This window comes from Symphalangus syndactylus, chromosome 18 (genome assembly GCF_028878055.3).
Source record: "Symphalangus syndactylus isolate Jambi chromosome 18, NHGRI_mSymSyn1-v2.1_pri, whole genome shotgun sequence".
Lineage (NCBI taxonomy): Eukaryota > Metazoa > Chordata > Mammalia > Primates > Hylobatidae > Symphalangus > Symphalangus syndactylus.
In genome coordinates this window covers 18,051,908-18,077,388 of record NC_072440.2, presented here as the reverse complement: position 1 = coordinate 18,077,388, position 25,481 = coordinate 18,051,908, and the positions used below count along the sequence as shown (strand labels likewise).

The window sequence follows — 25,481 nt, the reverse complement described above, 5'->3', positions numbered from 1 at the left end:
GGTTGCAGTAAGCTGAGATTACACCACTGCACTCCAGCCTGGGCAACAGAGCGAGACTGTCTCAAACAAAACCCTAGATGGAATAGCCTACTATACATACACCTAGGCTACAAACCTGTACTGCATGTTACTGAATACTGTAGGCAATTGTAACACGATGGCATTTGTGCATCTAAATGTAGGAAAGGTACAGTAAAAACAGTATTATAATCTTATGGGACCACTGTCATATATGTGTGGTCTGTCATTGACCGAAAACACTGAATGCACGACTGTGAAAAAGTAAGCACTGTGTAAAATTCCACCATCCAAAAATATAAAACTGCTTCAGGGGTGGTGATGAGAACACTTGGAGTAAGCTGGGAGAAATGACCAGCCCAGGATGCACAGAACAGGTCCAACTGGCCAAGGTGGCTGCCAGGTTCCCCCAGGTGTGCTTCTTGCTAGAGCAGGGGTATATTGGCCCAAGCTGGCAAAGAGGGGATCTATTCTCACTTGACCACTATGGTACCCAGTTATTTGCACCTTGCAAGATTTCTCAAGCTGAGTTATTAGGCTCTCAAGGGACTTATCCTTAAGAAAATAAGTAGAAGAGGCAAGTGAGGGGGCAGTGGCTTTAGTCACCAATACCAATCCTGCATGTGCCAAGGGTCACTAGAAACCCTGATTCTCCAACAGTGATTCTCAATTGGGGGTGATTTTACTGCCGGGGGCATTTAACAATGTCTGGAAACATTTTTTGGTTGTGGGGGGCGCTGCTACTGCCACCTAGTGGGTAGAGGCCAGTGATGCTACTAAACATACAGCACATAGGGCAGTCCTCACAACAAATTAACCAGCCCCAAATGTCAACAGCACGGAGGTTGAGAAAGCCAGTTCCAGTGATAGCAATGCTCCAATTGAATCTGTATAAGACGACATTTTGAACTGCCAAGGCAGAAACTACCTGGTAGGAGGAGACAGCTCTTCCATAGTCTTCTGGTAAAAAAAAGGCTAAGCAAGTGGCCAGGCGTGGTGGCTCACACCTGTAATCCCAGCGCTTTGTGAGGCTGAGACAGGCGGATTACCTGAGGTCAGGAGTTCAAGACCAGCCTGGCCAACAAGGTGAAACCCCGTCTCTACTAAAAATACAAAGTTAGCTGGGCGTGGTGACGCATGCCTGTAATCCCAGCTACTTTGGAGGCTGAGGCAGGAGAATCGCTTGAACCCAGGAGGCAGAGGTTGCAGTGAGCTGAGATCGTGCCATTGCACTCCAGCCTAGGCAACAAGAGTGAAACTCTTTCACAAAGAAGAAAAAAAAAAGTCTTAAGCAGCTATCACCACTCCAGTAAAGCTAAGTATGTCTTCATTCCAATTTTAGCCGGATACTTACTAAGAATCAGGCACTGCCATTCTGTCATCAAAATGGAATAGATTTCTTTATTAAGATGCTCACAAGAATGGAGAACACATGAACTAGCACTCTCCTCATGTGACAGAGAGTACATCTGACCCACACGGTGGCAAGACACAGGGGAAGGGCTCTCAGAGCTGGTGCCAAGTGTCCACCAAAGAAAGTCCCATTCACCAGAGACAGGCTGTTTCCTTGGACTCCACCATCTCTGTTACAGCTACCAGCCAGGTCTCCATCATCTTCCTGGAATCCTTCATGCCAGCATCAGTTCATGCTCTCTGACCTTGTCACTCCCGACTCTTTCAAGACCCAGGTCAACTGCCCCATGGCTCACTCACCCAGGCCGCCTCCAGAATCCTGCAGCACATGTCTTTGGTATGCTGCTGCCCTGCTACCCTCAAGGGCATGGTTGGGGGTAGGGGGAGAACATCAACATCACATTACCAAAAGCAAACAGCAGGGTTACATTAGTAAACGACACTTGGACATAGCCGAACAACCTCACAGAACACATGCTTCCTCCCCAAATGATACATAACCCCCCCAGAGCAAATGAAACCCCTCGATCACTTTAACACGTATGAATGATTCTGTGTGCCAGGCACAGGGATACATAATGAAAGGTGTTTAATTCCACCACACCGTGCACACAATAGGAAGCTAGTGGCTGAAAGCTGGAACCAGATCTCTATCCTGGCTCCATGAGCTTTCTCCTGGCTCTTTCTGCCTTTCAACGGTGCCACCACCCTGCTTCTATCTGCTCTGAACATTTGTTCCAAAAAGGGAGGATAAAAGGATGAAGGATGGCAGAGGGAGGGAGGAAAGGAAGGGGGAAAGCAACCCTGTAAAACAGAACAAAAACAACACAAAAATCCAGAAACCAGATTTAGTACTACATTTTATAACAATAGAGAGTAGCTGAAAATACTACATGCTAACACAGACAATATGATACACAACCTCAGGGGGGAAGTTGGCAGGGAGCACGTGGCAGAGGCCAGAGGTTTAGACTAAGAGCCTTTCAATGGACTGCTGAATGGATTGGATCTGCTGTTTCAGCTGCGAGCCTTCTTTGATGGTGACAGAACAGGCGATGACGGGCCTGGAGACCCCACAGGCTCTCCCCAGGGCCTGCTTGGAACGCACAAACACGTAGGGCACGTTCTTGTCTTCACACAGCAGCGGGAGGTGCAAAATGATCTCCAGTGGCTCGGCGTCTGCAGCCATCACGATGAACTCAGAGATGCCCCTGTTGAGGGTTTTGGTGGCTGTGGAGAGAAGGGCGTGAAGCTAATAGGTGATGTGGGCTTGGGCAGGGCAGCCACAACAAACTGGGAACAATGCCTAGGCACACACAATTGTGTGTGTCCTAGACCAGCCCCGGGATATGATAAAGGATTCAAACACCAGTCAGTCATACACAATGGCCTTTTCTCAAGCCCTACATTAAACCCACCACTTATCCTCGAAACGCGTCCTGAATCTGACCACTTCTTTTTTTTTTTTTTGAGATGGAGTCTTGCTCTGTCACACAGCTGGAGTGCAGTGGTGCGATCTTGGCTCACTTCAACCTCCGCCTCCCGGGTTTAAGTGATTCTCCTGCCTCAGCCTCCCAAGTAGCTGGGATTACAGGCACGTGCTACTGTGCCTAGCTAATTTTTGTATTTTTAGTAGAGACAGGGTTTCACCATGTTGTCCAGGCTGGTCTCAAACTCCTGACCTCAACTGATCCACCCACCTCGGCCTCCCAAAGTGCTGAAATTACAGGTATGAGCCACTGTGCCCGGCCTAATCTGACAACTTTTTTCTTTTTTTTTTTTTTCGTTTTTCGAGATAGAGTCTCACACTGTCGCCCGGGCTGGAGTGCAATGGCGCAATCTTGGCTCGTTGCAACCTCTGCCTCCCAGGTTCAAGTGATTCTCCTGCCTCAGCCTCCCAAGTAGCTGGGATTACAGGCACCCACCACCATGCCCAGCTAATTTTTTGTTTCACTATGTTGGCCAGGCTGGTCTCAAACTTCTGACCTTGTGATCCACCTGCCTTGGCATCCCAAAGTGCTGGGATTACAGGCATGAGCCACCACGCCTGGCCCTGACCACTTCTTTCTACTTCTCTGCTATACTTGTCCAAGTCACCATCATCTCTTGCCTTGCCAACTGCAACAGCTTCCACAAACCCCCACCAGCAAGTAGTAGTATATTAATAATATAGTACTTCTCAAGGTATCTGTGACTGAGAGTCAGAGTTTTACCATCTCAATCTGCCATAATCAATACTTCTAGAAAGCTGATCCCACATGCGACTCACCATGCAAGTTCAACACCCCACAGCACTGTTTCAGATGCGTACCCTTCTGATTGCTTGCCTCTGTGGCTCAGTGCGAATACTCTGCATTCATGCTGGAGTACTTGAGAAAGGCACACACTCTAGAGCTACACTGTCTGTGCAAATGCTGGCACTCATTCTTGTTACACAGATGACCTTGAGCAAGGTGTTTAACTTCCCTTACTTTTATCATCTATAAAATAATTCTACCTAATAGGATTCTACCTAATAAAAAAAGAATTACCTAATTCTTTTTAACCTAATTCTAATTACCTAATAATTCTACCTAATAGGATTATTGGAAGGATTAAACAAGTTAATAAGAATGATGAGGCTGGGCACGGTGGCTCACACCTGTAATCCCAGCCCGTTGGGAGGCTGAGGCAGGTAGATTGTTTGAACTCAGAGTTTGAGACCAGCCTGGGCAACATGGCAAAACCCCATCTCTACTAAAAATATAAAAAATTAGCCAGGTGTGGTGGCGTACACCTGTAGTTCCAGCTACCTGGGAGGCTGAGGGGGGAGGATCACCTAAGCTCAGGAGGTCGTGGCTGCAGTGAGCCATGATCAATGCCAATGCACTCCAGCCTGGGCTACGGAGTGAGACCCTATCTCAAAAAATAAATAAATAAATAAATAATAATAATAATAATAATACCTGACACATGGTAAATGCAAAGCATGTTCATTTCTATTGATATTACTATAGCTTATTCACCCTACAAAAGTCATAGGAGTGATTCTTTTATAAGTGTTAAGTAAGATCATAGCAATCTTGCTGTTCAAAATCCTTCTATTCATTTCCCATTGTACTCACTGCTAACGGTGGCCTACATGGTCTCATGTGATCTCCTAGTACCTCTCATTCCCTCACTTAGTTCCAGCCACACACCAGCCTCCTTAGAATCCCTCAAGCATGCCTTTACGCCATGCCCAAAAACGTTTCTTTCCAACACCCTCATCTATTCAGTTCTCTGCTCAAACTTCAGCTCCTCAGACAGACCTTCTCTGAATACTCCATCGAAAAAGACCCACCACTGCCATTCCTATCCCCCTTCTCTACTGTATTCTCTCTTACAGCATTTTTTTTTTTTTTGAGACGGAGTCTCGCTCTGTCACCCAGGCTGGAGTGCAGTGGCGTGATCTCGGCTCACTGCAAGCTCCGTCTCCCGGGTTCACGCCATTCTCCTGCCTCAGCCTCTCCAAGTAGCTGGGACTACAGGCGCCCGCCACCACGCCCGGCTAATTTTTTTGTATTTTTAGTAGAGACCGGGTTTCACCGTAGTCTCGATCTCCTGACCTCGTGATCCGCCCGCCTCGGCCTCCCAAAGTGCTGGGATTACAAAGCGTGAGCCACCGCGCCCAGCCTTTTTTTTTTTTTTTTTTTGAGATGGAGTCTCACTCTGTAGCCCAGGCTAGAGTGCAGTGGTGCCATCTCGGCTCACTGCAAGCTCCACCTCCCGGGTTCACGTCATTTTCCTGCCTCAGCCTCCTGGGCGGCTGGGACTACAGGTGCCCGCCACCACGCCCAGCTAATTTTTTGTATTTTTAGTAGAGATGAGGTTTCACCGTGTTAGCCAGGATGGTCTCGATCTCCTGACCTCGTGATCTGCCCACCTCGGCCTCCCAAAGTGCTGGGATTACAGGCGTGAGCCACTGCACCCAGCCTTTTACAGCATTCTTTACCACCAGGCATAAAACCTGTCTTTCGGCCGGGCGCAGTGGCTCAAGCCTGTAATCCCAGCACTTTGGGAGGCTGAGGCGGGCAGATCACGAGGTCAGGAGATCGAGATCATCCTGGCTAACACGGTGAAACCCCGTCTCTACTAAAAATATAAAAAAAAAATTAGCCAGGCGTGTTGGCGGGCGCCTGTAGTCCCAGCTACTCGGGAGGCTGAGGCAAGAGAATGGCGTGAACCCAAGAGGCGGAGCTTGCAGTGAGCCGAGATCACACCACTGCACTCGAGCCTGGGGGACAGAGCAAGACTCCGTCTCAAAAAAAAAAAAAAAAAAAAAAATCTGTCTTTCTCCACCGGAATGTATACTCCAAGAAGGCAGAGACTTCATTTTGTTCACCAATGCATCATCAGCATATATACACATGTGCCTGGCACACAGCAGGCAATCAATAAATATGGCAAGAAAGAATACCTGACACTGAGGCAGAAGTACGGAAAATTGTTGCATCTCCCTCCCTGAACTCCCAGTAAGCACATTCTGAATTGAAGTCGCTGAGACTGAGCATCTCCATTCAAGGACCTGTGTGCCTATCACTGTGCAAAGTATGGCAAGAGGAAATAAGGTTACTCTGTGTCCATGAGTCCTCATCTACCTAAAGTGTAAGAACTCACATCCCTGCCCAGCCAAGCTGACCTGAGTGCATCAAGTGAGAAGAGAGACCTCCCAGGAGAGCTGGTGAGTCACCCTACGATGCCCCACTGGCTACTGCTATACCAGGCACTGAAGTTACTGCAGTGTGACGAGCAGGGAGGAAAGAGCACCAAGATGAGACCCAGAGAGTCTACTTTATCTCCCTTCAGCAGCACAGGTAAAAGCGATTGTAATACTTCTCCTAAATCTCAAACACAGTTGACAAAATCTCTGATGTTTCCATTAAAAATCTTCAACGACAAAAGAGCTCTACCACATCAAACTACCGGGCATCTGTTAAAATGAGAGTACTCTGGCTGGGTGTGGTAGCTCACGCCTGCTGTTATCCCAGCACTTTGGGAGGCCGAGGCAGGCAGATTGCCTGAACTCAGGAGTTCAACACCAGCCTGGGCGACAGAGCGAGATTCTGTCTCCAAATAAAAAAATAAAATAAAAATAAGGCTGGGCAGCTGGGCGCAGTAGCTCACGCCTATAATCCCAATATTTTGGGCGGCAGAGGCGGGCGGATCACTTGAGGTCAGGAGTTTGAGACCAGCCTGGCCAACATGGTGAAACTTTGTCTCTACTTGAAAAAAAATAAAAATAAAAATAAGGCTGGGCACAGTGTCTCACGCCTGTAATCCCAGCAGCACTTTGGGAGGCCAAGGCAGGTGGATCACCTGAGATCAGGAGTTCGAGACCAGACTGACCAACACAGAGAAACCCCATCACTACTAAAAATACAAAATTATCTGGACATGGTGGTGCATGCCTGTAATCCCAGCTACTTGGTAGGTTGAGGCAGGAGAATCACTTGAATCTGGGAAGCGGAGGTTGCAGTAAACTGAGATCCTGCCATGGCACTCCAGCTTGGGCAACAAGAGCAAAACTCTCAAATAAATAAATAAATAAGTAAATAAAAATAAAATTAAAAAAATAATAAAGTGAGAGTATCCTATATTACCTCTGGGCAGAAGTATCATGCATACATAATTATTCTACTGAAAAACAGCTTTTTTTTCTTTTTTCCTTTTTTACAAAGGGAGGTAGTGCTCGCTTCAGCAGCACATATACTAAAATTGGAACAATACAGAGAAGATTAGCATGACCCCTGCACAAGGATGACATGCAAATTCGTGAAACGTTCCATGTTTCTGAATAATTGCATCTAAAAAAAAAACGGGGGAGAGGGGTAGGGAATGTTTCTGGGAACGAAATGAAATTCATGAATGTTAAGTATCCATCGTAAAAGGGATGCTAAAAAGCATTAACATCCCTTTCCTTCTGATGGCTCTGGAGAGGTCATACAGCTACTATACAAAGTCTCTACAACTGCTTTCAAATGGCTCAGCAAGAATAAAATTCATTTACAGAGTGAAAAAGAAGGTAAATGTGGCAAAATGTTAACAATTGGTGGGTCTAAAAAAAATTCTTAGCCCATCAGCTTTAGCATCTAATGCCAAAGTCCTCCCACTGGTTGTGGTCAAGAGCAGCTAGCCCTCCTCCCAAATTGGAAATCAGATCAGAGGCCCCAGATGGAAACAGGTGCCTTTAACATTGCCCCAGAGCACCCTGTGGCTGCCTTACCCTCATTGGCTCCTTTCCGAAGCTGCTTATAGTTACACGACTGCTGAACGAGGTCCAGTAGTTTCTTGGTGAGGTGGGCATCAGCAAGGGGATAGGCCTTCGGATTCACATCGGCCTCAGTCTATGGGGGGAAATAAAAATATCAGACAAATTGAGCCAGAAGTTTTCCTACCTGAGTCACAAAATACTAATCAACAATTGAGACACAGGGGGCAGCTGCCCTGCTCCCTAACCCTCAAACACACAAAACACCACGTAGTTAACAATGGACTTTCCACTCCTATCTTCGAAAAAAAGGAAATACACTATTAGGAATTACACAGTTCAGTAAAGTATACTAAAGCTCATGTACTTTTGTCTTTCTTCAGCCAAATGTTTGATAATGTTACAGCAAATGGATTACAAGTGGGCTCCCATGGCTCAGCATCCATTTGAGTCCATGGGTAATCCGTTTTTGTTTTTGTTTTTTAGACAGAGTCTTGCTCTGTTGCCCACGCTGGAGTGCAGTGGCACGATTTCAGCTTACTGCAACCTCTGCCTCCTGAGTTCAAATGATTCTTGTGCCTCAGCCTCCCAAGCAGCTGGGACTACAGGCATGCACCACCATGCCAGGCTAATTTTGTATTTTTTGTGGAGACAGGGTTTCACCATGTTGGCCAGGCTGGTCTCAAACTCCTGGCTCACGCCTGTAATCACAGCACTTTGGGAGGCCGAGGCGGGTGGATCACCTGAGGTCAGGAGTCCATGGGTAATCTTTAAATTTGAACTTCTGTATTCCACCTGAATTTATTGAATCAATAAGACATAATTTACAGTAAATGAAGCACAAAGTTTTCTTTCCATTCCCCATTCCATACGCATATCTTCTGTTCAAACTCCTGGTTTCCAACACATCAAAGTATTTCCTCACCTACTCTACTCTACAATACACACAAAATGGTTCCAAAATTGCTACACCAATATACCACCTCTACCAACAAACTCACCAAAGTAAAAATTTATTTTTGTTCTTAGGATATATCCTATCAAAGCCATCCAGTAACAGGACTTTGTTCAAAAGTTACTCAAATTAAAATTTTCCTTGTGGTTAGTTAGCAATTTGGTATACAAGTAGATTTATTTTGTAGTCAGCTTGCTTTAAATTTTATTTTTCAAATATGTAAAATATCTTCATGGTTTAAAAGTCAAAACTATGCAAGTGATAGCAACTCAATATTTTGAAAACTGGGAAAGGGAAACAATCATCCTCTGTGCCTTTCCTAAATGCTGTAGTAGGCGGTAACCAGGTAGAAGATGAGAAGTACTTCTTGTATCACTATTCCGCCTAATAAAGAGGGAATGGTACACTTAAATATCACCAACTTGCAACCCTTATTAACTAATTAATGGCATTTGCAGTTATGTTAAAAATCCTTACTTTATAGATATATACTGTAATACTTATGGATAAAATGACGTCATTGAGACCTGTGTCAAAATAACCCATGTAGGGGCCGAGTGCGGTGTCTCACGCCTGTAGTCCTAGCTACTCGAGAGGCTGACGCAGAATAGCTTGAACCCAGGAGGCGGAGGATGCAGTGAGCCGAGATGGCGCCACTGCACTCCAGCGTGGGCGACAGAGCGAGACTCCGTCTCAATAAATAAATAAATAAATACACATCCATGTAGGGAGCATGTTGGGTGAGTGGCCTGCCTATTCTGCTCCTTCCATCTCATTCCCACTGCTCCAGTTAACCATTTTCATTAATTTTTCTCTTTTTTTTTGTTTTTACAAACACATATTTATATACAAGGATATATTCATATTATAACCCAGGTGCGGCCCCACATGTCGCCATCGTGTGTAACGTGCGAATCGCGAGTGATTCACTGCGGCTACCACCTAACCTCGGCCTTGGAGGCTGGACACAGGGTGGACGGCAGTCGCTGAGACGGAGACGGCCCGGTGGGACCACTCATCTATAGCGCCTGCCTCGGTGGTCTCCTGCCCGACACCGCGCACCTGCCTTTTTCTCCTTCCATTTTTTTACAGCTTTTCTGACATAGCTGGACCACGCTCACGGCACCGCGGCTCTCGGGAAGTGACCCGGAGACAGTGGCCCAGTAGGAACACTCACCATAGCGTCTGTCTTGGTAGTCTCTCGCCGGACACCGCGAGAACACCACGCGTGTTGGTCTGGACAGTCTGCTGCCCAGCACCACAAGGACACGGATGCCCCGCCCCCAGGAGCAGGAAGTGACGCCACTGCCGCCAGCGGAAGTGACGTCCAGGGCCAGCCTGTACACCAGGACGCCCTGTCTTCTACGTACTCCTTATCTTAGGCGAACTTGTCTTGGTCCCAGGACAACTAGGAGGAATTAGGTGAAGGATGGAGGAGTCCTCTAAAGGAAGGGGGTTGGGGGAGGTCGAGGGAAGACCTCCATATTATTTTTCTCTTCCTCATTTATTTATTTAGAGACGGAGTCTCCCTCTGTCGCCTAGGTTGGAGTGCAGTGGCGCGCTCTCGACTCACTGCAACCTCAGCCTCCTGAGTACCTGAGATTACAGGTGACAGCCATCACGGCCGGCTAATTTTTGTATTTTTAGTAGAGACGGGGTTTCACCACTTTGGCCAGGCTGGTCTCGAACTCCTCATCTCAGGTCATCTGCCTGCCTCAGCCTCCCAAAATGCTGGGATTACAGGCGTGAGCCACCGCAGCTGGCCATCCTTTCTTTTTAATGTCTATAGAGTAGGTCTCCTTCACATGGTACCTACTTAAACCTTTTCTTTTTTCAGACAGGGTCTCACTCTGTCACCCAGGCTGGAGTGTAGTGGTGGTATCTAGGCTCACTGCAACCTCCTCCGGGGTTCAAGGGATTCTCCGGCCTCAGCCTCCAGAGCAGCTGGTACTACAGGCAGGCACAACCAGGCCCGGCTAATTTTTTTGTATTTTTAGTAGAGACGGGCTTTCACCATGTTGGCCAGTCTGGTCTCCCAATTGCTGACCTCAAGTGATCTGCTTGCCTTGGCCTCCCGAAGTGTTGGGATTACAGGCGTGAGCCACCGTGCCTGGCCTTATTTTTTCGATTAATCTTTCTGAAGGGGACTTTCCTGGGCTCAAGTGGTCCTCCTGCCTCAGACTCCCAAGTAGCTGGGACTGCATGCATGCACCACCACGTCTGGCTAATTTTTTAATTTTAGAGGCACTGTCTTATTATGTTGCGCAGGCTGGTCTTGAACTCCTGGCCTCAAAGCAATCTTCCTGCCTGGGCATCCCAAAGTACTGGGATTACAGGCGTGAGCCACTGTGCCCAGCCCATTTATATATTTTTTAATCTTTCACTATTATATAAATGCTAAAATGTCTAATCTCATCTATACCTAATCTATATTATGTTTCATTCAGTATACCTGTAAGATAAACTCCTAGAAGTGGGATTAATGAGTCAAAAGATATAATACGCATTTGTAACTTTTATATCTATTCCAGATTGACCCTATATAGGGTTTAACAACTTGCACACCCGCCAGCAATGCCTGACAGTAACTAATTCCCCAAAACTTTGACAACAGTGTCAAACTGAACTAGCTTCGTTGCCTGGGGTAAATATCTGGGGTTTGTTGTCTCATGACAAGAAAATTTAGGACACGGACACACAGGAGTTTAGGAGCAGGGTTTTTTTTTTTTTTTTTTTTTTTTTGGAGAGATGGGGTTTCACCATGTTAGCCAGGATGGTCTCGATCTCCTGACCTCGTGATAAGCCCGTCTCGGCCTCCCAAAGTGCTGGGATTACAGGCGTGAGCCACCACGCCCGGCCTTTTCTTTTTTTTTTTTTTGACAGGGTCTTGCTCTGTGGTTTGTCGCCCAGGCTGGAGTGCAGTGGTGCGATCATGGGTCACTGCAGCCTTGACTGCCTAGGCTCAAGAAATCCTCCCACCTCAGCCTACTGAGTAGCTGAGACTATAGTTAGGCACACACCACTGTTATATAAAGTTTCGGTGCTGCAAAAGAAATAGCACTCGAATATAAAATTTTCTTTTTAATTCTCAGCAAGGCAAGGTACTTCTACAGAAGGGTGTGCCCTTACAGATGGAGCAATGGTGAGCGCACTTTTTTTTTTTTTGAGATGGAGTTTTGCTCTGCTGCCCAGGCTGGAGTGTAGTAGTGCAATCTTGGCTTACTGCAACCTCTGCCTCCTGGGTTCAAGCAATTCTCCTACCTCAGCCCCCACCAGTAGCTGGGATTACAGGTGTGCGTCACCACACCAGGCTAATTTTTATATTTTTTAGTAGAGACTGGGTTTTGCCATGTTGGCCAGGCTAGTCTCGAACTCCTGACCTCAGGTGATCTACCTGCCTCGACCTCCCAAAGTGTTGGGATTACAGGCATGAGCCACTGCACCTGGCCGGGTGCAGAGGTTTAATAGGCAAAAGAGAGACAAAGAACAGCTCTCTCTGGTGAGAAAGAGGGGCTTCGGAAAGGAAAAGACCCAGCAGTATGCTCTACTTTCTATTTCAGCAATTTCTCCTTTTGTTTTTTTTCTTTCCTTCTACTTTCTTTGGGGTTATTTTGTCCTTGTGTTTTTTTCCTACCTTTTTAGCCCGTTTCTTCCTAGCATTAGCGTCTTAGGCTCCAAGTAATACTTCATTATATCCTTTCATTTGTTTCTTCCCCCCTTTGCCCTTGTCACTTACGCTCTGGTATGTGGTATTTTCATTATTGTTCTGTTCTATTTTTGAATTTCTACTATAATTTTTAAATCTCTCTGACAGGTTATATTTTTCATTTCAAACTACTTTGTTACTAATTTTTAACTTATTTCCATTTGGGTTGGGCAAAAATGGTATGTAATATTACCAATGTTAAAATTTGCAGGGCTTGCTTTATGGCCAATTTTCAAAAATGTTCCATGTTTGAAAAGTGTATTCTGTTTGAAAAGTGTTTTCTGAACTGGCTGCAGTGGCTCAGGCCTATAATCCCACCAACTTGGGAAACTGAGGCTGGGGACTGATTGAGGCCAGAAGTTTAAGACCAGCCTGGGCCACACAGTGAGACCCTCATCTCTAAAAATACTTAAAAACTTAGCTGGGGCAGTCCAGGCACAGTGGCTCATACCTATAATCCCAGCACTTTGGGAGGCCAAGGTGGGTGGCTCTCTTGAGGTCAGGAGTTCAAGACCAGCCTGGACAACATGGTGAAACCTCTGTCTCTACTAAAAATACAAAAATTATCTGGGCGTGGTGGCAGGCACCTGTAATCCCAGCTATTTGGAGGCTGAGGCAGGAGAATGGTTTGAACTCGGGAAGCGGAGGTTGCAGTAGGCTGAGATCATGCCACTTCACTCTAGCCTGGGCGAAAGAGTGAAACTCCATCTCAAAAAAAAAAAAAAAAAAAAAAAGAATTATACCCTTTTTGTTGTTGAGACAGGGTCTCACTCTATCACTGAGGCCAGAGTGCAGTGGCATGACAATAGCTCACTGCAGCCTCGACCTGCAGGGCTCAAGTGATCCTCCTGCCTCAGCCTCCTCAGTAACTGGGACTACAAGTGTGGGCCACCACTCCTGGCTAATTTTATTTTATTTTATTTTTTATTTTTTGAGACAGAGTTTCACTCTTGTTGCCCAGGCTGGAGTGCAGTGGCACAATCTCGGCTCACCACAACTTCCGCCTCCCGGGTTCAAGCGATTCTCCTGCCTCAGTGTCCTAAGTAGCTGGGATTACAGGCATGCGCCACCATGCCCGGCTAATTTTTGTATTATTAGTAGAGACGGGGTTTCACCATGTTGGCCAGGCTGGTCTTGAACTCCTGACTTCGTGATCCGCCCGCCTCAGCCTCCCAAAGTGCTGGGATTACAGGCATGAGCCACTGCACCTGGCCAACTCCTGGCTAATTAAAAAAAAAAAGTTGTGCCGGGGGCGGTGGCTCAAGCCTGTAATCCCAGCACTTTGGGAGGCCGAGGTGGGCGGATCACAAGGTCAGGAGATCGAGACCATCCTGGCTAACATGGTGAAACCCCATCTCTACTAAAAATACAAAAAAAAATTAGCCGGGCGTGTTGGCAGGCGCCTGTAGTCCCAGCTACTTGGGAGGCTGAGGCAGGAGAATGGCGTGAACCCGGGAGGTGGAGCTTGCAGTGAGCCAAGATCGCGCCACTGCACTCCAGCCAGGGGGACAGAGAAAGACTCCGTCTCAAACAAACAAACAAAAAAAGTTGTTTAGGCTGGGTGCGGTGGCTCACGCCTGTAATCCCAGCTCTTTGGGAGGCCGAGGCAGGCAGATCACCTGAGGTCAGGAGTTGGAGACCAGCCTGACCAACACGGCAAAACCCTGTCTCTACTAAAAAAAATACAAAAAATAGCTGGGCATGGTGGCACATGCCTGTAATCCCAGCACTCGGGAGGCTGAGACAGGAGAATCTCTTGAACCAAGGAGACAGAGGTTTCAGTGAGTCGAGATCGTGCCACTGCACACCAGCCTGGGTGACAGAGCGAGACTCTGTCTCAAAAAAGAAAAAAAAATTTTGTAGAGACAGGATCTCACTATTTTGCCCTGGGTGGTCTCCAATTCCTGGGCTCAAGAGATTCTCTCACCTCAGCCTCCCAATTTCTGGGATTGCAGGCTTGAGCCATAGTGCCCGGCCACATCCCGTCTTTTAACTGGAGCACTCAGTCCCTTTACATATTTAAGTATTGGTATAATGGTTTCAAATTTTCCTTCTTTTGTGCCTTCTATTTGTTCCACTTGTTCTGTTTCTTTTTCTTTCTTTCCTTTTTCTGGATTTATCATTGCATTTGCACTATTTTTCCCTCTACTGATTTGGAGTTTATTTTTTTATCTTTTTTTTTTTTTTTTTTTAAAGAGACGGTGTCTCCCTCTGTCGCCCAGGCTGGAGTGCAGTGGCGCAATCTTGGCTCACTGCAACCTCTGCCTTCTAGATTCAAGCAATTCTCCTGCCTCAGCCTCCCGAGTAACTGGGACTACAGGCATGCACCACCACGCCCAGCTAATTTTTGTATTTTTAGTAGAGACAGGGGTTTCACCATGTTGGCCAGGTTGGCCTCAAACTCCTGACCTAAGGTGATCCACCCGCCTTGGCCTCCCAAAGTGCTGGGATTACAGGTATGAGCTACCACGTCCGGCCATACAAATGTTTTATTTGATACTACAGTAGGGATTTCTTTTTTTTCTTTGAGACAGTCTTGCTTTGTCACCCAGGCTGTAGTGCAGTGGCATGATCTCGGCTCACTGCAAACACCGCCTCCCTGGTTATAGTGATTCTCCTGACTCAGCCTTCTAAGTAGCTGGGATTACAGGCACGCACCACCATGCCCGGCTAATTTTTGTATTTTTAGTAGAGATGGGGTTTCACCATGGTGGTCAGGCTGGTCTTGAACTCCTGACCTCATGATCCACCCGCCTCGGCCTCCCAAAGTGCTGGGATTACAGGCGTGAGCCACCGCGCGTGGCTGGAAATTTTGGTTAATAATTTATCACAAGTTTTATTTTATTTATTTTTTTTGAGGCGGAGTCTCGAACTGTCACACGGGCTGGAGTGCAGTGGCGTGATCTTGGCTCACTGCAACCCCCGCCTCCCAGGTTCAAGCGATTCTCCTTGCCTCAGCTCTCAAGTAGCTGGGATTACAGGTGCCCACCAGCACACCTGGCTAATTTTTTTGAATTTTTAGGAGAGACAGGGTTTCATATGTTGGCCAGGCTGGTCTCGAACTCCAGACCCCATGATCCACCCGCCTCGGCCTCCCAAAGTGCTGGGATTACAAACGTGAGCCACCGCGCCTGGCCCTGTCGCACGTTTTAAAATAGATATACTTAAAAATCTTACGTGGAACCCCCAAAGTATGTACAACTATGATATGTCAATTTAAAAAAACTTTAAAAATTGCCGTTGTTTCCAACAACCCATTCTCTGGAAATCAGGATTCTCAACTCTCAATAAACATCAAATTCATAAAAGACGAAGACTTCAGGAATCTGATCATTAAATACCTAAATGTTTCACTATTAGTCAACAAAAATGTTAAACTCAATTTTAAAACCAAACTACCTAGCTTATAAACACTAACTGAAACTTGCTTAGGGTGTATTTATTCGCCTTTCAATTTCTTCAGGGGTTAAATAAATTAACGAATGATATCATACCACCAGCCAACCTAAATCCCTACCTAGCATGATCAGTTTAGTTTCCCTGTACACCAGACAGCCAAAACTTGCAAGGTTTTGATTGAACAACAAATACTGCATGCTTACTCTGTACCAAGCATCAGGACTAGATGTTTAACATGCTTTATTTCATTTGGTCCTCACAACATCCTCATGCACTGTCATCTCCATTTTACAGTTGAGGAAAACTGCAAAGTTCAACCTGAGACCATCCGATTCCAAAACGTTTCACAGAACTGCATTAAAGCGAGCACTGAGTTTGGAAGCTTCAAGTTCTAGGCTCAGCCACGTACTAAGCTTCAAAATGCACGGGAGGAGGTTTGGGGGGAGTGCTACCGCCGGGATCCAAGCTCCGCTGGAAGGATTAACTATAGAAGTTACAGTGCTTTACAAATTCTTCTCTCCTCACCAAGTGCCAACCAAAAATACTACGCCAGGACACACGTTTTAGAACTTTCCCTAGATGTTCAAAAGTCAGAGACGACCAAGAGTTTAGAGACGCCGCACGTGGTGCTACCAGACTTCTGGTTTTTGAAGCTACCGCCTTGCAGGAGAAGCCTTTCCTGCACTCAAGGCCGTGAGTCGCGCTCACTTCATGTTACCCACAGCCCCCAAATGCCAAAGGCTCCTCTAGGTCCCCGGCGCGTGTGACTCGCGGCGGGCACTAAGTGCAGGCCCACGGGAGATCTCCTCCTGAACCCCAGCAACGGGGGTGGGGTGAGGTAGGGTGGGTAGGAGAGGTTGATCCGAATCCCAGAGTCCCACGCCATCGTAGATTTCGTACGAAAAGAAACAAGGAAAAAAAAAAGTTGGAGCCAAGTTTTCTTCACCCAACTTTTTGCCCTCTCCCACGTGGGTTGGTCTCTTTCTCTCAGGCTGGGCCATGCCCCCTCCGCTCGCCGCAGGCCTTTTGTCAAGCAAACAGACCGTACGGCAAAGCAACACAGCTGCGGGGATCCTAAGGTTTCCTGAATTCTAACCTCGGGCCAGGCTGTTGGGACCCCGCGGCTGCTGGGGTTCTAACTCAGGGCCCGGCGGTTAAGACCCAACGCCGGCGGCTCAGGGTCTAAGCCTCCATCTAACAGGCTAGGGAGCGAACGCAACCCTGAGTCTCCCGCTTCCCGGTCCCTCGGCCGACGCACGCACTCACCATGGCTGCGGTTCCGCGGGTTCAGCACTCCTAGGGGAGCGCAGCCGACGTCTCAGAAGCACTCGCCTCCACCGGAAAAACTCACAGAAGCAGCAGCGGAAATGGCCCCGCGCGGCAGGAAGCGAAGGTGACGCTACGCGAGCGAGTGGGCCCCGCCCTCTACGGGGGCACTGGCGCGGAAACTGGCCCTGTGTCGAAGAAGGAACGTACTTTGGCGTTCTTATGAGCCGTCTAGTACAAATTATTGGCAGAAACAATGAATTAAACATTCAAAAAGTAACCCACTGGCCGGCCGCAGTGGCTTATGCCTGTAATCCTGGCACTTTGGGAGACCGAGGCAGGCAGATCACCTGAGGACAGGAGTTCGAGACCACCCTGGCCAACATGGTGAACCCTCGTCCCTACTAAAAATACAAAAATTAGCCAGGCGTGGTGGCGGGCGCCTGTAATCCTAACCACTTAGGAGGCTGAAGCAGGAGAATCGCTTGAACCCCAGAGGTGGAGGCTGCAGTGAGCTGAGATCGTGCCACTGCACTCCAGCACTCCAGCTGAGGCTACAGAGCGAGACTCTCAAAAGGAAAAAAAAAAAAGGCCGACCGGGTGCGGTGGCTCACGCCTGGAATCGCAGCACTTTGGAAGGCCGAGGCAGGTGGATAACTAGGTCAGGAGATCGAGACCATTCTGGCTAACACGGTGAAACCCCGTCTCTACTAAAAATCAAAAAATTAGCCGGGCGTGGTGGCGGGCGCCTGTAGTCCCAGGTACTCGGGAGGCCCAGGCAGGAGAATGGCGTGAACCCGGGAGGCAGAGCTTGCAGTGAGCCGAGATCGCACCACTGCACACTGCACTCCAGCCTGGGCAACAGAGAGAAACTCCATCTCAAAAAAAAAAAAAAAAAAAAAAAAAAAAAAAAGGCCGGGTGCGGTGGCTCACGCCTGTAATCCCAGCACTTTGGGAAGCTGAGGTGGGTGGATCACCTGAGGTTGGGAGTTCGATACCAGCCTGACCAATATGAAGAAACCCCATCTCTACTAAAAATACAAAATTAGCCGGGCGTGGTGGTGCATGCCTGTAATCCCAGCTACTTGGGAGGTTGAGGCAGGAGAATCGCTTGAACTTGGGAGGCGGAAGTTGCAGTGAGCCGAGATCGCGCCATTGCACTCCAGCCTGGGCAACAAGAGTGGAAACTCCATCTCAAAAAAAAAAAAAAAAAAAAAAAAAAAAAAAAAAAAAAAAAAATTCCAGCCACTAAACGGTTAAGGCCCAGCTCATTATAATTGGCTGATGTCCCTGCCTGCTCAGATATTTAATATTTTGAATAGAACTTTTGGGTAAAAGAGACTTCAGGGTAGCATTTATTTTCCCACCAACACTCCCATCCTAAGATGGGAAAAGTAATTCCCCCACAGGAAATCAGGATACTGCAAGCAACGAGAAAGGGATGTTGAGTGGTTAAACAAGAATACATGTATTCAATACAGTGTTCATTAAATGTTTGATAATAGATAGAAGGACAGGCAGATCCAAGTATTTCATAGGAAGAAAGAAATCAAGCAGACCGCAGGTTATATCACCCCATCACACATTCAGGGAACTTAATCTTTCCATTCCAGAGGATGGGTTTGTTTAAAACAAGTTCTTCCTCTTAATTACTTTTGAACAATTCCCCAATACTGTCCTTACCTGCACCAAGAACATGCTAGCCAGGCCTGGCACCAGGGTCAGAGTTGAGGCTGGGGCATCAGCCCCCTTTGTGAGGTGGCCTCAATGACAGGGGTGCTATTAGGTGGCGGCTATCCTACTGCAGCTGGCTGCATCAGATGTGCCAGGCCTGCCCTCTAGCTCCCAACACCATCTGCCTGGCCTAAGCTTTGCCATGTTGTTGTCACTGCTGGGTGCCTGTGTCGTGGTAGGGCCATTCCATGGCCCTGAGTGGGAGCCAGTGCAGGGCCTGCTCTCCCAGGATCACAGCTGCAGGGACCCTCAGTGCTGTGGCAACCTGCTTGTCCTCTGCCTCTTTCTGGTCTGGCAGGTCCGGCACTATTGGCACCAGGTCACCAGGACCCGCTTCAGCACAAGGAATGTCATCCAGGTGAGTGGGCCCCACACACCTTCACCCTTCTTCCCTCAGCACCATGATTGTCTCTGTCACTTGTTACAAGGAACTTGTTTTATGCCTGGTGTACCAGAAATGAATCAGAGGGAAAATCAGGCTGCTCAGGGAGAGCATCGGCCAAGCCCCAAACCCAGGAGTCACCCTGAGCTCCTCTCTTTCCCTCACTCCACACATTCAATCCATCTGCAAGTCCGAGGGGTATACTTGCAAATTGTATCTCAAATCTGATCACTTCTCCTAACCACACCACACCTTCCTGGGCAGAGACACCATCATGTCTCACTTGGACCATAGCAACAGCCTTCTGCCTGGTTCTTGCTGCTTCTCTTATCCAACCACAGCCTATCCTCCATACAGTCACCAGAGTGGCCTTCTTCTCTCTCTCTCTTTTTTTTTTTTTCTGAGACAGAGTCTCACAGTGTTGCCTGGGCTAGTGCGCAAGTGGTGTGATCTTGATTTGCTGCAACCTCTGCCTCCATGGTTCAAGCGATTCTCCTGCCTCAGCCTCCCAAGTAGCTAGGATTACAGGCGCCCGCCACCACGCCTGGATAATTTTTTTTTTTTTTTGTATTTTTAGTAGAGGCGGGGTTTCACTATGTTGGCCAGGCTGGTCTTGAGCTCCTGACCTCATGATCTGCCTGCCTCGGCCTCCCAAAGTGCTGGGATTACAGGGGTGAGCCACTGCGCCTGGCCTCTTTTTTCTCTCTTAAAAAAAAAAAAATTGGTCCAAGGATAATACACACACACAATTACAAGTGTGTAGATCAGTAAATTTTCATAATTGAATACATCAGTTTGTAGCATGGAGATTAAGAAACAAATGATTACCAGCAGTCCAGAAGTTTGTAGTCACAACTCTGCAGATTTCCTTTTCTTTTCTTTTTGTTTTTTTTGAGACGGAGTTTTGATTTTGTTGCCCAGGCTGGAGTGCAATGGTGTGATCTCGGCTTACCTCAACCTCTGCCTCCCAAGTTCAAGCAATTCTCCTGCCTCAGCCTCCCGAGTAGCTGGGATTACGGGCATGCGCCACCACACCCGTTAATTTTGTATTTTTAGTAGAGGTGAGGTTTCTCCATGTTAGTCATGCTGGTCTCAAACTCCCGTCCTCATGTCATCCGCCTGCCGTGGCCTCCCAAAGTGCTGGGATTACAGGAATGAGCCACTACTCCCAGCCAACTCTGCAGATTTCTTTCTTTTTTCTTTTTCTTTCTTTTTTTTTTTTTTTTTTTTTTGTGAGATGGAGTCTTGCTCTGTGGCCCAGGCTAAAGTCCAGTGGTGCAATCTTGGCTCACAGCAACCTCTGCCTCCCAGGTTCAAGTGATTCTCTTGCCTCTGCCTCCCTAGTAGCTGGGATTACAGGCATGTGCCACCACGCACAGCTAATTTTTGTATTTTTAGTAGACACAGGGTTTCACCATGTTGGTCCGGCTGGTCTCGAACTCCTGACCTCAAGTGATCCACCCACCTTGGCCTCCCAAAGCATTGGGATTACAGGCGTGAGCCGCCACGCCTGGCCGACTCTGTGGATTTCTTTCTTTTTTTTTTGAGACGGAGTCTTGCTCTGTCACCCAGACTGGAGTGCAACGGCACGATCTCGGCTCACTGAAAGCTCCACCTCCCGGGTTCATGCCATTCTCCTGCCTAAGCCTCCTGAGTAGCTGGGAATACAGGTGCCCGCCACCACGCCTGGCTAATTTTTTTTTTTTTTTTTTTTTGTATTTTTAGTAGAGACGGGGTTTCACCGTGTTAGCCAGGATGGTCTCAATCTCCTGACCTTGTGATCCGCCTGCCTTGACCTCCCAAAGTGCTGGAATTACAGGCTTGAGCCACTGCGCCGGGCCTCTTCTTTTTTTTTTTTTTTTCAGATGGAGTCATACTCTGTCACCCAGGCTGGACTGCAGTGGTGTGATCTTGGCTCACTGCAAACTCCACCTCCTGGGCTCAAGCAATTCTTGTGCCCCAGCCTCCTGAGTAGCTGGGATTACAGGCATGCGCCACGATGGCTGGCTAATTTTTGTATTTTTAGTAGAGATGGGGTTTCGCCATGTTGGCCAGGCTGGTCTGGAACTCCTGACCTCAAGTGTCCACCCATCTTGGCCTCCCAAAATGCTGGGATTACAGACATAAGCCACCATGCCCTGCCATCAGAACTTTTAGAAACAGAACATAGCACTTAGCTGCTCAAAACCCTGCAATGGCTCCTATACTTACATTATCCGCCAAACTCAGAAGAAAATTCTCACTCCTAATCATGACTCTAAGGACCAGCGTAATCTGTCCCGTGTTTGTCTCCGATCTTATCTCCCAGTGCTCTCCTTGTTACTGGTTCCATTCTGGCCACACAGTCTTCTTTGCTGTTCCTGTACACGTAATTTTGTTCCACCCTCAAGCCCTTGTACTTAATGTCTCCTCTGCCTACAACGCTCTTTCTTCAGATGTCACTTGGTTTGCCCCTTACTTCATTCAGGTCTCCAGTCAAATGTCACTTCCTCCAAGAAGCCTTCCCTGACTATTCTGTCTGTGCGGATTATGCAAGTTATTATGTGTGCAAGGATTTTGCTTCTCTGTTCTCACTTACAGGTGCCAATGCAGAAGTGGGCAGTGCCCTCCATGAGGTGCGAAACTGTCTTCAAGCTGACTCCTGAATTCTTCAGTCCTGGAAAGTCCAGGGGCCTAGATTCTCAACAATGCGCACAAAGGCAGAGATGGGGATACCGGAGGAGCCTCCGGGAATCATGGGCCCAGAACCTGCTCTCTCCACAGCACTCATGTCCAGGCCCACCTTCAGGTGTCCACACCCACTCTGAGCCCATCTTTTGTACCACCTCCATTTCAAACACCTGTCTACTGCCTCAGAACAGTTCCTGGAAAGCATGGCAGGTGCCTTGGTGTCTCTGTGATGGTCAGACTCGCCCTGCCTTGGACATGTGTCAAGAGATGGAGCAGCTGCTGCTTCACTCACAGGAAAGGTTGGTGTCACTGGAGCCTGCCATCAGCATGAGGTCCCGCCCCACCTCCATGACCTTAACCACCTCTCTTCCAAACTTACTTTCAGCTCAGAGACTGCAGTTCTGCCCCAGAGAGCTCCTGCCTGATCCTTCCCACCAAACAATGAGAATGTGCACTTGGAAGTCTTGGCACTGTCCATCAGAGGCCTGGGAACCAGGGGGTAAAAAACCAGACAGCAGGCAGAGAGGATAGTAGAGAGACCCAGGCTCCAAGGTGGATGTACCAGACAGGGAGCAGACGGGAGGATGCTTCAGAAATCCAGGCATCTAGGGAGCAGTTCCCAGTAGACTTTGGAATGGAGGGTGATGCAGAGACTAACGTGTTGGAGTGTGCAAACCAGAGACTAGTAATAAGTGAAACTGATGGCGAGATCTTGACACCAGGGTGGGACACCCAGGACCGGATGGGAGTTGAGAGTAGAACCAACATTCAGGAACTAGGGAATAGAAACCAGAGGGAGGCTGGAGGTAAGAATATCCCTGAAACCCAGGCACATATGGGAGAGAACCAAGAACAGTTAAGATGTAAAATTGATGCAGAGACCCAAACACCTGAGTGGGAGAACCAGGATAAGAATGGAAGTGAGGATGCTGTGGAGACCCAGACATTTGAGAGGAAGGACAAGAAAGAGGCTGGAGGGGAGGATGGGGAGGAGATCCAGGCTCAAGGATTGGGGAAGCAAGGCCAGACTGGAGATGAGAATAGTGAGGAGACCCAGACACCACAGTGGGAGAAACAAGATCAGATGAAAGGTGATGCGGATGTGGAAATTCAGACGGAAGAGGGGAGAAACAAGGACCAGGTTGGAGGTCAGGATGCTGCACAAACCCAATCATGTGGGAGGGAGAACGTGGGAGAAGTAAAAGAAGAGAATAGTGTAGAGACCCAGGCCTTGGATTGGGGAAAACAGGAATGTGTTGGAAATGGGAATGTTACAAAGATCCAGACACCAAGGTGGGAGAAGCATGATCAAGGTGGAAGTAAGAAAGCTAAGAAGACCCAAGCATCTGGAGGAGAGAACCAGAAACAACTAAGTCATGAAACTCAAGTGGGGTGGGGAAATAAGGGCCTGAGAAGAGGTGAAGATGCTAAGGAAACCCAGATAGCTACCAAGAAGAAGCTCAGGGAGATAAGAGAGAAGGATTGGGTGGTGATCCAGGCACTATGGTGGGGAAACCGGAGACAAGTAGTAAGTGAAATTTATAGAGAATTTGAGATACTCTGTTGGGAGAATCAGAACTGGATTGGAGGTGAACATAGAGCAGAAATTCAGGCATCAGAGAAGAGAGACCAGAGAAAGGATGGATGTGAGTATGGCACAAATATCCTGGCACCTGAGGCTGAGATCCAGGAACAATTAAAAGGTGAAACTGTTGTGGAGACTCAGAGCAATGAGCCACTTAGAGAAGAAGATGGTACAGACATTCAGTCACTAGGGAGGAGAGAGGTTAAAGGTGAGGATGATAAAGAGACCCACGAACTTGGGGGGAAAAATCAGGGTCAGTTAGGAAATGAATTTAGTGGAAAGATTCACATACCAAAGGGGAAGAATCAGGAACATATTAGAGGCAAAGATGGTGCACATACCCAGACATCTGAGTCAGGGAACTGGGGCAAATTAACAAGTCAAATTGATGGGGAAATGCATTCAGCAGAATGGAAGAAAGATGAGCAGATTGGAGGTGAGAATGGGGCAGAAATTCAGATACAAGGGAAGAGAAACCTGAGAGAAATTGGAGGTGAGGATGGTGTAAAGACCTGGGCACTTGGGAAAGAAACCCAGAGTCAGTTTAGAAGTGATCTTGGTAGAAAGATCCTTTTATCAGAGTGGAAGAGCCAGGAGCAGATGGGAAGTGAGAATGGAACAGAAATTCAGGCTCCAGTGGAGAGAAACCAGAGAGGACCTGGAACTGAGGACAGTGTAAAGACTCAGAGACCTAAGAGAGAGAATGAGGACCAGTTAGATAGTGAAATTGGAGGGAGCCATTCACCAGGGAGGAGGAACTGGGAGCTGACTGGAAAGGATGTTGCAGAAAATCAGGCATCAGAGAAGAAAAACCAGACAGAGGTTGGAAACGAGGACAGTAGAATGATCTGGAGGCTTCGGGGAAACAACTGGAGGCTTAGAGCAAAGAACCAGAGACTGTTAAAAAGTAAAGGTAATGGAAAGACCCGTTTATTAGAGTGGAAGAACCAGAAACAGGGTGGAGGTGGGAATGATGAAGAAATTCAAATACAGGGGAAGAGAAACCTGAGAGGGACCACAAGTGATGATGGTACAGAGACCCAGGCTCCTGCAGGAGATGACCAGGGACAGTTAAGAGGTGAAATTGATGAAGAGATCCAGGTACAAGTGCGACGAAATAAGGATGAGGGTGGAGTTGAGGACGTTGCAGAACTCCAGGATATAGGAAGCCAGAGAAAGTGCACAGATGAGGATGCTGGAGGGCCTCGAGCACCAAGGGGAGGAAAGAAGGATCTGGTCAGAGGAGAGGATGCTGTGAGGAACACTCTCCAAGTCGAATGTTTTGGGAGTGAGAGGCCCACAGGCAGGAGGCACAGCCTACCATGGCCTCTAGCCTTCACTGGCTATGGATGTGGGACCTGGGAACAGGAACGGGCAGTGGCTGTGAATGGTTTCATCTCTGCCCCCTGTCCTGAGATGAATCCTCTCCCGCACCGGGGTGAAGTCTTCCTGCTGGTGGGTGGGGAGAGAGAGCATCTGGCCAGCCAGGGCACAACCCCTGCCAGGGATTATAGAGTGGGGATCAGTCCAGCCTCCCAGCAGGCCCAACCTGAATCCCGGAGAAGACGACAAAGGGACAAAGGGGTGGATCCAGAGAAGGCCCTCAGCCTGACTCGGCAGTCCCCAAACCCTCCGTCTCTGACTGCTCCCTTGGGCATGCCCTTTGCCTGCCCCTGTCTCCCGCGTGGCCCAGCCCCGGAAGCTGCCATCATTCTGGCGGGTCCTCCCACCGCCCTCACTGTCCTGCCCAAGGGGACAGGCCTCAAGAAGAGCAAACGACTGCTCCTGGAGTCCCTCATGCGGAGGAGGATTGCACACCTGAAGTGGGGTCTTCCCCGGCGGATCCTGGAGTCCTATTTCCTGTTTAACTTCTTAGGATCTTGCTCATTGACCCTTTCTGGGGCGAGGCTCCCTGGACTGAACACAGGCCCGGAGCTCCAAGCGCAGCAGGAAAGGTATTGTGAGGCCCAAGGCTCCCCATCAGGCCTTAAGTCCCAAGAGAGGTTCCAGAGGGTTCAGCGCCCAGACAGAAAAAGCTCAAAACTTCCTATACAAGCCAGAGCTCTGGAGAGGAACAGACAGCACAGGTCAGAGCCCATGAGCATTTCCATCCAGCCTGAAAAG

The 25,481-nt window shown here is 48.1% G+C and overlaps 2 protein-coding genes and 1 non-coding gene across 6 annotated transcripts; 2 read left to right on the top strand and 1 right to left on the bottom strand.

Moving 5' to 3' along the window:
- Window positions 1–1,399: 1,399 nt before the first annotated feature.
- On the bottom strand, window positions 1,400–25,481 carry SNU13 (small nuclear ribonucleoprotein 13). Of its 4 annotated transcripts, XM_063623040.1 has the most exons (4): window positions 25,176–25,481; window positions 16,987–17,174; window positions 7,676–7,796; window positions 1,400–2,661 (listed from the first exon to the last, which is right to left on the bottom strand). In XM_063623040.1, the coding sequence occupies exons 2-4, from the start codon at window positions 16,987–16,989 to the stop codon at window positions 2,399–2,401; spliced, it is 387 nt and encodes a 128-aa protein (XP_063479110.1). In that variant the 5' UTR covers window positions 16,990–17,174; window positions 25,176–25,481; the 3' UTR covers window positions 1,400–2,398. The 4 variants fall into 4 exon arrangements, with proteins under 4 accessions (XP_063479110.1, XP_055109096.1, XP_055109097.1 ...); XM_055253121.2 differs by lacking the exon at window positions 25,176–25,481 and having other exon boundaries at window positions 16,987–17,384; XM_055253122.2 differs by lacking the exons at window positions 16,987–17,174; window positions 25,176–25,481 and adding an exon at window positions 9,793–10,024.
- LOC129468768 (U6 spliceosomal RNA) lies at window positions 7,138–7,244 on the top strand. Its single transcript, XR_008652828.1, has one exon. It is a non-coding gene; the product is annotated as a U6 spliceosomal RNA (small nuclear RNA).
- On the top strand, window positions 18,796–25,477 carry LOC129468037 (uncharacterized). Its single transcript, XM_063622900.1, is given in 3 exon segments — window positions 18,796–19,078; window positions 21,683–25,452; window positions 25,455–25,477. Coding segments are annotated over 2 exon segments (3,147 nt in total). The 5' UTR covers window positions 18,796–19,078; window positions 21,683–22,328.